The 11,481-nt window shown below is 29.1% G+C and overlaps 3 protein-coding genes across 4 annotated transcripts; 1 reads left to right on the top strand and 2 right to left on the bottom strand.

Moving 5' to 3' along the window:
* Positions 1-2,584: 2,584 nt before the first annotated feature.
* Positions 2,585-5,739, bottom strand: LOC131663682 (cilia- and flagella-associated protein 251-like). Its single transcript, XM_058934215.1, has 5 exons — positions 5,582-5,739; positions 5,229-5,402; positions 3,734-4,135; positions 3,551-3,622; positions 2,585-3,012 (listed from the first exon to the last, which is right to left on the bottom strand). The coding sequence occupies exons 3-5, from the start codon at positions 4,131-4,133 to the stop codon at positions 2,705-2,707; spliced, it is 780 nt and encodes a 259-aa protein (XP_058790198.1). The 5' UTR covers positions 4,134-4,135; positions 5,229-5,402; positions 5,582-5,739; the 3' UTR covers positions 2,585-2,704.
* Positions 5,740-6,644: 905 nt separating this feature from the next.
* LOC131663683 (uncharacterized) lies at positions 6,645-8,095 on the top strand. The gene is made up of 3 exons (XM_058934216.1): positions 6,645-7,047; positions 7,319-7,434; positions 7,523-8,095. The coding sequence occupies exons 1-3, from the start codon at positions 6,754-6,756 to the stop codon at positions 7,686-7,688; spliced, it is 576 nt and encodes a 191-aa protein (XP_058790199.1). The 5' UTR covers positions 6,645-6,753; the 3' UTR covers positions 7,689-8,095.
* A 114-nt stretch (positions 8,096-8,209) lies between these two features.
* LOC131663681 (uncharacterized) lies at positions 8,210-11,397 on the bottom strand. 2 transcript variants are annotated; one of them, XM_058934213.1, is made up of 5 exons: positions 10,565-11,397; positions 9,414-9,791; positions 9,015-9,341; positions 8,518-8,937; positions 8,210-8,441 (listed from the first exon to the last, which is right to left on the bottom strand). In XM_058934213.1, exons 2-5 carry the CDS (start codon positions 9,717-9,719, stop codon positions 8,229-8,231), a joined length of 1,266 nt encoding a protein of 421 aa, XP_058790196.1. In that variant the 5' UTR covers positions 9,720-9,791; positions 10,565-11,397; the 3' UTR covers positions 8,210-8,228. The 2 variants fall into 2 exon arrangements, with proteins under 2 accessions (XP_058790196.1, XP_058790197.1); XM_058934214.1 differs by lacking the exon at positions 10,565-11,397 and having other exon boundaries at positions 9,414-10,024.
* Between the last annotated feature and the right edge of the window lie 84 nt (positions 11,398-11,481).

The raw sequence follows: 11,481 nt of genomic DNA, 5'->3' as shown, positions 1-11,481 counted from the left end.
AATCAAATAGCAATAAATCTAAGACATTCTGTACCATTTGTTATGATTGCATCAATGCAATGTATATTGCGCTGACTGCCAAGTGTTCAAGTATTTAATAAAGATAGCTATCATAAAATAGTGAGCAGACCTAATCGAATGATTCGTTAATTAAAATGTTATTCGATTCAATGTTTTTATCGCATTTCAATATCAAATGTGCCACTTAATGATAATCCAAAATGAAAGTCGTACGATTTACACAGCTGTTATCAATCTGAAAGCTTCCAGACAGATCGGCAGCACGTAACATTTTTACAATTAATGATTGCCGAAAATTCATGTTTTTTAACAATTCTTAATAGTGTGAACCTGAATGATAACACTGATTCAATAATTTTGTTGTTTTAGAAGTAAAGACATATAAAAGGTGTTACTAAATTGGCTTGGTTAACATAGAAATTGCTTTTGCCATTTACGTTTTGATCAAGAGTACAAAAAGAATTTCAGCATTCGCAAAACTTTTTAATAAACGGGATAATTCGTCAAGTTATTCTATACTAGAAATAAAATTATAGATGATACCGATTCTTTAATATTAAAATTACATATTACATATTAAAATTAAAATTACATACTACGCGATGACTACAAAGTCAGTGATAAATTTTATTCAAAGAAAATATTAGACTTTGGACTCTTATCGATGCTTTTATCAGGTTCGCTCTACTAGCTTTTTCGCGAATATAAAACACGTGCTTACCTGATGGAGACTTCTGGATTTTTTCAAACATGACACATAATTGAAATAGATATTTATTAACAAGTTTATTATTACGATAAGACATTACTTAACGAAAAACTGCAATAAAGTTAATTTTAAGAATTATTTCATTTTATTAGCAGCTAGAAATATATATAAACACACACACACGCGCGCGCGCGCGCATGCTTTATATATATATATATAATTTACCTGAACTTATTGATTCATTTTTTCGTACGTACGTATTTTATGTGTTGTAGCCAATTATTATACGGTGAATGTTCCATGAATCAACAGAACTTGTAGTGTATTTATAAATAGCTTATGTTATAAAAATTGTATTATTGTTTACCCATAAATAAAAAATTCTCTGAAAATATTTATTAATATCAAGTAAACTTTCAGTTTAATAAGATTAAGTATTTATGATGATCTTCTAAACTTTCATAATAGTAATTTTGAAATGTATTCTAACTAGGTAACAACTGCTTATTTATAAACTAATCAAAAATTTTTTAACTTATATAGCTATCACTTTCAAAAAACATAAGACTACATAGAAAGTTTTTTCAAGATTCGTATTTTCATTGTATGCTATTAATTTGCACATTATTTTAGGATATATAAATTTCACATTTAATTTGTGATATTCTACAAAATTTGTTTTTATTAACAAAAAAGTAATTTTCAAAATAATTGTGTCAGAATAATCGATATTTTTCATGTTATTTTGTAATAAAATAATTTCAACCTAGCTTTTTCAATTGTATCTCACAAATAATACTTCTCACTAGTCATCAGCTATTGACGTACCTGTATGACGTGTCGCATATGTATCTATTGATATTGAATATTTTAAATAATTACCTCGGTGGTACTTATTTCTGAACATTTGAGTATTTTATAAACGACTTCAATAAATACGTCATGAAACAAGCTTCAAGAATGTCCTGAATTAAAAACTAAAAAGAAATTGCAATTCTCTTAAAAATTGCATGGTTTAGTAACGACTTAATACTTTTTTGGTCTGATTGATAATACCTGGGTATTATACATATATAATAATAATATAATAAAACGGCACTTCAGTCTAAATAGTAATACCTCTGTCATTAATAAAGATGTTATAATTTTATTTATAATCATACGATTTCGCTGGAAAATTAATTAGGCATTTATATATACCAAAGTAATATTTAGAAAACTAGAAAGCATTACTATTCATTATCGCAAATAGATAAATAATTAATCTTAATTATACATTTATGCTCACGAAACTGTCGACGTTAAAGTGAAATAAGCTTTTATTTGAATTAAAAAAATATATAAAAATTATTTTTTTTAATATTTCATTACATTATTGTTTAATTCAAATCTTAAGATTCTATGTCTTGTTAAATTGTAAATACATTATATTTTGAGTTTATCATTAGTCATAATATTACGTATATGACAATCATGTAATATTTATAGATAAGTGGCGACCATTTATCGTAAAGATTCAAGAAAAACTAAATTTTTCTTATTTTTAAGTTTCCTAAATTGTTTTTTTAAATTCATAAATATAACTAACGCAGTAACCGCTATGAATAGCTTAACATAAATTTTATTGGTATTGGATTCAATAAGTACTCATTAAGTACATTGGAATAATTTTTATTTCAATAAACAAGGTTTTTAGTGTATTGTGAACGTACAAAACATTGGCTTTTTAAAAACTAATCTATATTTTTATTAGAGACAATCTTTATACTCATGTATAATATTTCAAAAATATGTCCTTAATCGTCTCTTTTTTCTAGAGTACAAGTATTATTTTAATCAATAAAAATTGATAAAAATTATTGTATTTTTGTGTCTCTAACTGAAGAACATTTATGAACTTAACGTATTTTTCATTGCGATTTAAATTATATAAAATAATACAAGTTATAAATAAAACTTCTTAATATAATCGCTTCAAGCGCTTACAGCTTCCGCGTCGTCAGAACCTTCTTCCTTCTCTCCATTCGTAGCTTCTACTACTGATTTTGTATTAGCTGCTGCTTTGCCTTTCTTTGCAGGAACTTTGCCTTTGCCTTTCTTAGCTGGTTTAACTTCACTTTTGTCTTCTGGTGTTCCCTCTTTTCCATTTTCTGTTGCCTCTGATTCAACACCATTTTCTTTCGACTCAATGTCTTCATCAGCTTCTTTATCTTCTTCATCTTTGCCATCAGATTCGGGTGTTCCAGCTTCATCTTTTTTTGCAGCCTTACCTTTCTTTGCAGCTAAAAAATGATAAAATATTACTATGATATAATATTCTTTGCACTCTCCAATTGAAATATTTGCGATTCGCATACTATTAATAAATTTTTACTTTGATATATATTTTAGATATTAATGTTTTTCAAATCAAAAAGTAATTAATGAACTAATTTGAATTCAATAAAGTGAAAGGCAGTTTTGAATAATTCTAAATAGATAATAGAATAAATTTATCAATTTTTATAGATAGATGCATTAATTATTAATTACACAAAAAATTTGTAATTTATAAGAAATGGAATCAAATATGAAATTTACGTATCAGTATTTCAATAAAGAATAATATGATGAAAAACCAGCAAAGTAATTGCAAAAACGTAACATTTTATAGATTGTAAAGAAATTGTGTTAGTAGAGACTAACAGTTTGAAAATAATATTAAATAATGAACATTTCAACAAGAAAGCGATAAGAATGAAATATTTGGTTTTAAATCAAGAAATTTGAACGAGATAGAATTTGTTGCAAATTCTTTGAAAATGTCAACTCAAACTATACCTTCTCCTTTGCCAGGTCGACCTTTTCCTTTCTTAGATGCAGGAGAACTTTTTTCTTCTGTCTTTACTTCATCTGTTGAAAAAATAAATTTGTAAAATATTAACAATACTTAATTAATAGTGTACTAAAGAAGTTTATGTAAATTAATTATAAATTAATAAAATCTTTCGATTCAAAATTTACCTTCTTCCTCTTTCTCAGCAGCAGGTTCTGCTTTTTTTGAACCTTTGCCTCTTCCTTTCTTTGCTGGTTTTTCTGGAACTTCTTCTGCTATTTCTTCAGTCTTTTCAGAGTCCTCTTCTTCTTCATCTTCAACTTCAGCTTTCTTTGGTTGTTTCTTACCTGCAAGCTTCTTGTCAGTAGATTCAGCTTTTTTTGTTGCGCGTGGCTTTGCTACTGCTTTAGGGGGTTCTGGTTCGGCTTTCTTATTTTTAGCTGCCCTTGGTAACCTTACTTCCCTAGCACTTGGTTCTTCATTGGATTGAACTTTTTTCTTCTTGGCTGCAGATACATCATTGTTTTCCACTGCTGGAGCTCCCTCCGTAATTTCAGTTTCAATTCTCTTAGCTACTTTGCGTGGCATTGCTGAAAATTCCGAGTATTACTTTAGATTTCATATTTTCAAAGTATATTTTTATACTTTTACAAAAATTTTTAAAACTGCAATAGTGATACAAAATTTAAAAAAATTCAAATTGGTTGCAATTACGCTCAAAGATATATACTTCAACCAAGTCAATAATGAAACTGGAACATCTTGGAAACATAAAATTATAAATAGGTGTAACCCCTTTTCAAATTAATTTAACAAATTTATATATGTAATAAACATATATTATCAAAACAAATACTTACAAAATATAGATTAATTCCTGTACTTATGAAAAGATGAGAAATATTTTTCAATAATTCTAAATACATTTTTTCAACATTATAATTACAATGAATTTGTAAATATATTTATTTATGTTAGAATTTATTAAAAATAATTAATTGTCAATCTATAAATGTTAAAGTTAAAATGTATCTGTTCCAGTTGTGACTTAAAATAAAATATAAAACCAAAAATCTTATAAATTAAAACTATATTAAAAGCTAGATTTTTGTGTAATAATCAATGAAATATATAGTATGAGACTCTATAAACATCACAAGCACACTAATATTAACAGATTATCTATGTATATTTTTTTAGTGTCGTAAAAACTTGATTTAATTTTGATAAAATGAAAATGTCTGAATAGAGTAGAACAAAATGATGGCAATACGTATACAATAGTTTAGAATAATTTAAAGAATCAATATCACTGATAAAAAAGTTTAATTGCACAAAATAGTCACTTAAAAAACAATGAAATATGATACATTTTTTAACTTTTTTACAGCTATTTATTATTTTGCAATTTGTACATTAATTGTAGGACAGACACGGTAATAATTGATTCTTTTCAAGAATACGCATAACTCGAACGTCACAAGATCGGACATCTTCGAAAGCGCTACGCATTACGCGCTCAATCGCTTTTCACCGAAAACCACTTTCCCGCCTGTCACTTTTCCAAGAAAATAGTAATCGCTTCTTACTGAATATTGTTTGAACAGCAAAAACCACTAAGGTTTGACAAATATTGTACATTTTAGGGCAACTAAGAAAAAACGTTATAGTGAAATTACTTACTTAGTTTTTCGCTACTCCCGCCTTTTTGTATACGTCGTGTAGCTAACTCCTTTTTTGCTTCCTCGTCTCTGCGACGGAGGAATCTTCAAACAAATTGCGTCGAAGCGTAAAGTTGATGAACGTCCTTTTGAATAGCTCGTCAAATTCAGGAAAAGTCAATCTGTTCAAAGGATCCTACAAGCAAGCAAAAAAAACAAATGGTTTCGCGTGACTGCGCTGGGTTGGCGTTTCGTTTGATACGCCGGTCGCTTTGGTCGTGGCAACACTTCCTTTTTGCTCATTTTTCTTCTCAACGAAAACTACATTATTGCGATGTAACGTGAAAAGGATTTACTAAAAAATAATGAAATTACCTTGCAAAAGATGCTGGCGATAAGGTGCCGTTGAAATAAGAATGAACAAGACTTTCGACTCTTCGACTGAGAATTTAATCCACCCGTAGAGCTGAAGCCGGCGCCGGTAGAGAAACGTTCACTCGCGGTTCGCTCGTTGCCCTGCTCGTTCTTGCCTTTTCTCTCCCTCTCCCTTCCGCATGCGCGCGCTTCAACCGGACACGAGTCACGTGGTACACGTTTTCATGAGCAACGCCAGTCGCAACATTGCCACATGAGAATTAGAGCTCAATGATTGGTCGAGAAAACCGGCGACTGACAAAGCTCCCCATACCTAGTTTAGGTATTCTAATTTTCTAGAATTTTATTTTTTTCTCCATCTCATGATTTTTTATTGTAAATTTTTTCCACTTAACTTATGTCAAAAAATGTATTCGTTATATAGGAATAAACTTTCTTATTACTTTTATTCCTGTTTTCAGGGAATTCCAAAAATTTTGCATCAAATTAAAAATGTCGCAAGCGCGGGATCCAATAACGACAACAAACTAAATGACATCAGTTTTCAGTAAACATGTCCTATAATATATCGTTCATAGGTTGTTTTCATGATCCTCACTTCGCTATAAATTAAAAGCAAATATCTACAAATATTAATTTTTCATCATTAATATACGAGACATAAAACCATGACTATATATAGATTTCAAATTATTTAATTGACATCCAGTTCTTTCAAGACTCGCGTAGTTGTATGGTACAAATTATAAGACCATAATTCCTGTAGATTTTTCGTTACACGATGAATAATTTCCGAATATTGCATGTGTGCTTTTAAGCAAAACGTAATGCGATTATTATTGATGAAATATTTTACTAATATTTTTTTAAGTTAAATCTTTTAATTTTATGAATCGTGAAATTTCAGTTTATTAAGAATTAAAATTTTGCTCAGTTATTGTGTATATCTTTTTGTTATTTTCGAACGCACAGTGTGAACATTACTGGGAACGACTATTGAGAGGACTAAAGGAGAAGATAACAAATAACAATAGATGATAACGGATAACAGAACACCGTACGTTGAGTCACTAGTCATAACATTCACATCTGCTATAGTTTTCAAGATGTTGCAATTGTTAAGAAAAATAAGAATGATGTCCGTGATACAAGAAATTTAAAATCTTTGAATTATGACGCGTTTTAAAATACAAAAACTTCAGTTCTGTGTTTTTCTTTCGATTTTTCTTTTGTCACAAGTATCTACCTGCAATGGAAATTTGCGAGAAAAACATCAAGAACTAAAAACAGTGCCTTTAAATGAAGAAAAGAAAATTAACGAAGAATTTTCAAAAAATGTTTCACAGGATGCTACACAAAAAATGCAAACTAATGCTTCTGTTATTAATAACTCAAAAAAAACTACATTTACTATAACCTCCAATGAATCTTCAAAAACTGCAATTACACCTGTATCTACGGCTCCAGTAAATAAAATATCAAATTTAATTATTTAATTGCTACAAATATTAGTCCTATTTTGATATTAGGTATACATTTTTTAGTATATAGCAATCCAAGTCATAATACAATTAAATTTAATTTATGCAAAACTGACTCATGAATATATTTACAATAAATTATTAATAATATATAAATAATATAATATATCTTGCTTGATTCATAGAATAACAAGAAAGAATAATTTTTTTATTGAAAATTTTTTTAATTTTTAAAATATATTTTGATATATCTTAGATAAACAATGAAACACACAGACCTTCTGTTAATACTGGAGCACTTTGGAGAGGAATTTTGGTTATTATTGGACTCAGTGTACTTGCTGTAGCTTATCTGGTTTTTCGGAACTTTAGGTAAGTATATTTAATTAGGTCGATATATAAAATATGTTTAGATATATCCTTACTTGTAAAATCATAGATTATAATTTCGTATATGCAGGCTAAGCAAAACTCGTGCTCAAATGGTCAGAAAGTATGGTGTTCTTGCTCATAGACAAGATGTAGAAATGAGACCTTTACCTTTAGATGAAGATGACGAGGATGACACTACTGTATTTGATGCAAGTAATATTCCTGTACATGGGTTACAATCTCAACATTCTTAAAAAAAATATTTTGTTTATTTTATTTTTTACAAAATAAATTTAGCATTTTTTTATAGAGTATGAATAAATAAAATTTTGAAGGATTGTACAATATCTAAGACTGAGCAGAATAATGTAAAGTTGATGGTAAAAAGGCATTTTGTAGTTTTTTCCTCTTTCTTTTATATAAAGAAAATAATGTGATACAAATGTTATTACATATTTTATAAAATCATTTAAAATTGATGTTGTGCCTACAAAGCAAACTTGATAATACAACTGGTCTTTATCAGAACTAAATGTGATACATATATATACAATCATTTTAACAATTCATTTAGATATAAACTGTTTGTGACAATCGCTGAACTTTGTACTGCAATAAAGAGCTCTCATATTTAGTATAAATATCGTTGTTGAAAATAAGTAAAACAGTTCATGTACATTTTGTTCAAGTTTTGAATAATAAAAATATAACAATAATATATATTTTCAAACTATATGTAAAGTAATCGTTTTTTAATAATAAGATATTAATTAATACTCTTTTTAAAAATGTGGTTATAAATATCCTTTATCGGTTGCATGCAATATTATGTCTGCTAAACGACGTCTTTTTTCGGAAGTTTCTATATTTTTCACAGTCCACACATCTGCTATGTCCATTTTGTCTTCTTTTATTAAACCCAAGTCAAATACCTCTTCTGTTGAGAGTAAACTAAAAGTTACAGATTCTATCCCAAACGAAACTCCATGGATAAATTGTTCTTTGACCTAAAAAATATTGTTAAAAGAACTTATAAATGATAATATATAAATATTCTTAAATTTCAGAGTTTTTACAATTTACCTCTTGTAAAAATAGTTCCCAGGGATAGATATTTTCTGGTTCAGAACCTAATGCTTTAATTGAATTTGACAATTCATTGTGATAAATTTTTAAAAGATCATCATAATGTTCATTCCTTAGCGCCTGGTCAGTGCACGAATACATGAAAAAAGCTAAATCTAATACTGGACTACAGCATCTAGCTAACTGAAAGTCAAGCATCAGTACATCAAATTTCCCTAATGAGTTTAATTTTATTAAGAAGTTTGGGGCCCATGAATCTCCTTGATTAATGACAGAAGTAAGTGCATCAGTCCTTGTGCAAAATTTAGCACTTTTTTTATACAATTCTCCTGGTGTATATATATTAAATTGTCTTTCCCCTTTGCTACCTGGATATTCTTTTGCTAATGCATCTTTGGCAATATCTACTAATTTACACTGTAAATTTTACATTTGTAAATACAGACTGATATGTTTGGAAATTTAATAATTTGCAAATATATGATTATTCTTACATGAAATCTTTTGTACCAAGTTTCATATAAATGATCTGAAAAATATGTTTCTGACAACTTGGAGGCTCTATTTTGGTAATCTTCTTTATTTTGATCTTTATAAGCAAATGAAACTCCATGAAATCGAGCCATTGCTTCTAAAATATAACGACATTGTTCAAAAGTAAGGCAGCTTTCACGTGCCACTGGTCCGAAACCTTGAGGACTAACATCTTCTAATGCTATAAAATCATTTTCTCCATCTAAATGATATGCTAAACACTTTGGTATAAGCCATAGTGAAGACTGATTCTTCAGATGTAAGAATTCTTGAAATTTGGCTGCAATCTTTCAAGTCATTATTTGCCATAATTCTGAATGAATTCACATAATTTTAAAATAGTTATATAATAATATTACCTCAACATAGAATGTTATTTCATTGGCAAAAAAATCAGTACTTCTATATGTTGCCCGTCGTCCTTTGTTGTTTGGTAAAGATTTTACAACTATTTTGACTTCCTTTATTTGATTTTTCACCTTACACTTAATTGCAACTCGATCTACAGTTGAAAGATAGCTATCTCCTTTTTTACTAGCATCGCTGAATTCCCATGATAATATTGCAATATCTTTAATATTCTCATTCAATTGTTTAGCAACAATTTCTTTTAATTTATTTTCAGTAAAAAATTTACTGACACTTTCAAGTAAATCTTTGCTCATTGTAAATTATATGATGCTTTCATTAACTATATATTAAACTTACAACACTTGTCTATTAATTGAATTGTATGGCTAGAATTCAATATATCTTGCATAAAGTAATATATAGGGTACAGACATTAGTAGTTAACTGGTCACTATAGTAGTCGACCACTTTTATTTTAACTTTAATTAAACAAACTTCCGTAACGAAGCAAAATAATTAGTTAGATATTAATCTATAAAACCTGTTTGACCTACTAAAACTTGTTTCGTTGCATATAAAGATCAAATCTATTCATTTGACAGTATTAAAAAATGGTACAGCCACCGACAAGTGATTCTGCACGAACATTTTAAATTTGACTACTGGAATCAAAGTAAATATAGATTCAAAAATTATCAATTATATTTCCTTATTTTTATTTATGTAGTAATATATATATCATATCAAGAATGAAATCTCTGTCGATAATTTCGAAAACAGTTTTTAATTTGTTTTTAGTAGTCAAATTCAAATCATTCCTGCAGAATCCATTGCCGCTGTATATATGTTTGGCTGCCGAGACCGTCACATATACACGTTTTCATATAGACCAGTTTAACCAACTATCGGCCATTAAATGAAACGCAAATGAAGTGATTTCTATTTGTTTTATTTAGTCATGTAATCTTTCTAAATTGTGCTGCAGTATACATTGAACAAATCGTGATATATTATTTTTTTCTTTTAATCTTTTGAAATTGTATCTACAGTTTGAATGTCAACTGGTCTAAGTGACCGATTACTGATGCCTTTTACCCTATATGTATAATAACTTATTTAATAGCTAATCAAGTAATTATTGAAAGAATATTTATAATACCTGAATTTCGAAACTAATCTTTGCAGATAATCATCTATAAATCACAATATGATTTGTTACACTATACGTGAAATATATAATAAATCTTTTCTATAAAACAGGAACACAACTGGAGTTCTTTCAAATCTGTTTTTTTTAGAAAATACTTTTTTTAATACGTAAAAGCTTGTATTTGTGGTCTCCTGCTATTGGGACGGAGAAAAACTAGTGGCGCCCCCGATTAGGAGTAAATTTTGATACTTTAATTCCATTTCCATAATTCGTACTATATGGATAACATTTAGTTCCGTGGTGGCCACGGGAATAAATGGAGTATGTTGCCATAAGAGCCTATTCAGCCTGTGTAAATCCACGACAACGGCAGGCCTTCCTTCTCCAACCGTATGCTGAATCCCAATTAATTATCTTAGTCGTGGCACCGGCTGCATACGTATGGTCAGATGATTCAAAAATTTAAAGTGCAAATAATTTGTGATGGTGTCGTGGTCCATCCATCCTCATCAAATAGTGTTAACCATAAGCGGCAGCAAAATTTGCTCGCAGAATACCTGTATAGCGGCCCAAACACGTATTTCGAGTGTATGATGCAAGTATTACCGGCCGTCAAGCCTAACTAATGAGTACAGTCGATAACACCAGGACGAAAATAGTTTCTGCTTTACCAATTTCGTTCTTCTTCCCATCATCTCTCGCAAGTAAGCCGTGTGGCGTGAATGCAGAAGCGCGCTAAACGGAACCGCGGTATGATGCGTGTACTACACGAAAATATTGATTGTTTCGGAAGGCGCAAATTTTAAATACGAAGATAAGTGATTAAGTTGCGTCCATAACGCTCCAATCGGAACATCTAGACTTATCCATTGGTTCTTCGATGGGGTCATTAATTAAATTGATATAAAAATTACGACAGCTATTGT

Source organism: Phymastichus coffea, unplaced genomic scaffold (assembly GCF_024137745.1).
Source record: "Phymastichus coffea isolate CEN01 unplaced genomic scaffold, Cenicafe_Pcof_1.1 PCOF00038, whole genome shotgun sequence".
NCBI classification, from domain to species: domain Eukaryota; kingdom Metazoa; phylum Arthropoda; class Insecta; order Hymenoptera; family Eulophidae; genus Phymastichus; species Phymastichus coffea.
This window is presented reverse-complemented; position numbering and strand designations above follow the sequence as displayed.

What these genes read in the sequence shown, in the direction of transcription:
- LOC131663681 (XM_058934213.1), bottom strand. Translation starts at nt 9,719, where the DNA reads ATGAGCAAAGATTTACTTGAAAGTGTCAGTAAATTTTTTACTGAAAAT. An exon ending in AAATAACATTCTATGTTGAG is followed by an intron (nt 9,342 to 9,413) that starts GTAATATTATTA and finishes ATGACTTGAAAG; the next exon opens with ATTGCAGCCAAATTTCAAGA. An exon ending in CTTGGTACAAAAGATTTCAT is followed by an intron (nt 8,938 to 9,014) that starts GTAAGAATAATC and finishes TAAAATTTACAG; the next exon opens with TGTAAATTAGTAGATATTGC.
- LOC131663682 (XM_058934215.1), bottom strand. Translation starts at nt 4,133, where the DNA reads ATGCCACGCAAAGTAGCTAAGAGAATTGAAACTGAAATTACGGAGGGA. An exon ending in TGCTGAGAAAGAGGAAGAAG is followed by an intron (nt 3,623 to 3,733) that starts GTAAATTTTGAA and finishes TTTTTTCAACAG; the next exon opens with ATGAAGTAAAGACAGAAGAA. An exon ending in TCGACCTGGCAAAGGAGAAG is followed by an intron (nt 3,013 to 3,550) that starts GTATAGTTTGAG and finishes ATCATTTTTTAG; the next exon opens with CTGCAAAGAAAGGTAAGGCT.
- LOC131663683 (XM_058934216.1), top strand. Translation starts at nt 6,754, where the DNA reads ATGACGCGTTTTAAAATACAAAAACTTCAGTTCTGTGTTTTTCTTTCG. An exon ending in CACCTGTATCTACGGCTCCA is followed by an intron (nt 7,048 to 7,318) that starts GTAAATAAAATA and finishes GATATATCTTAG; the next exon opens with ATAAACAATGAAACACACAG. An exon ending in CTGGTTTTTCGGAACTTTAG is followed by an intron (nt 7,435 to 7,522) that starts GTAAGTATATTT and finishes TCGTATATGCAG; the next exon opens with GCTAAGCAAAACTCGTGCTC.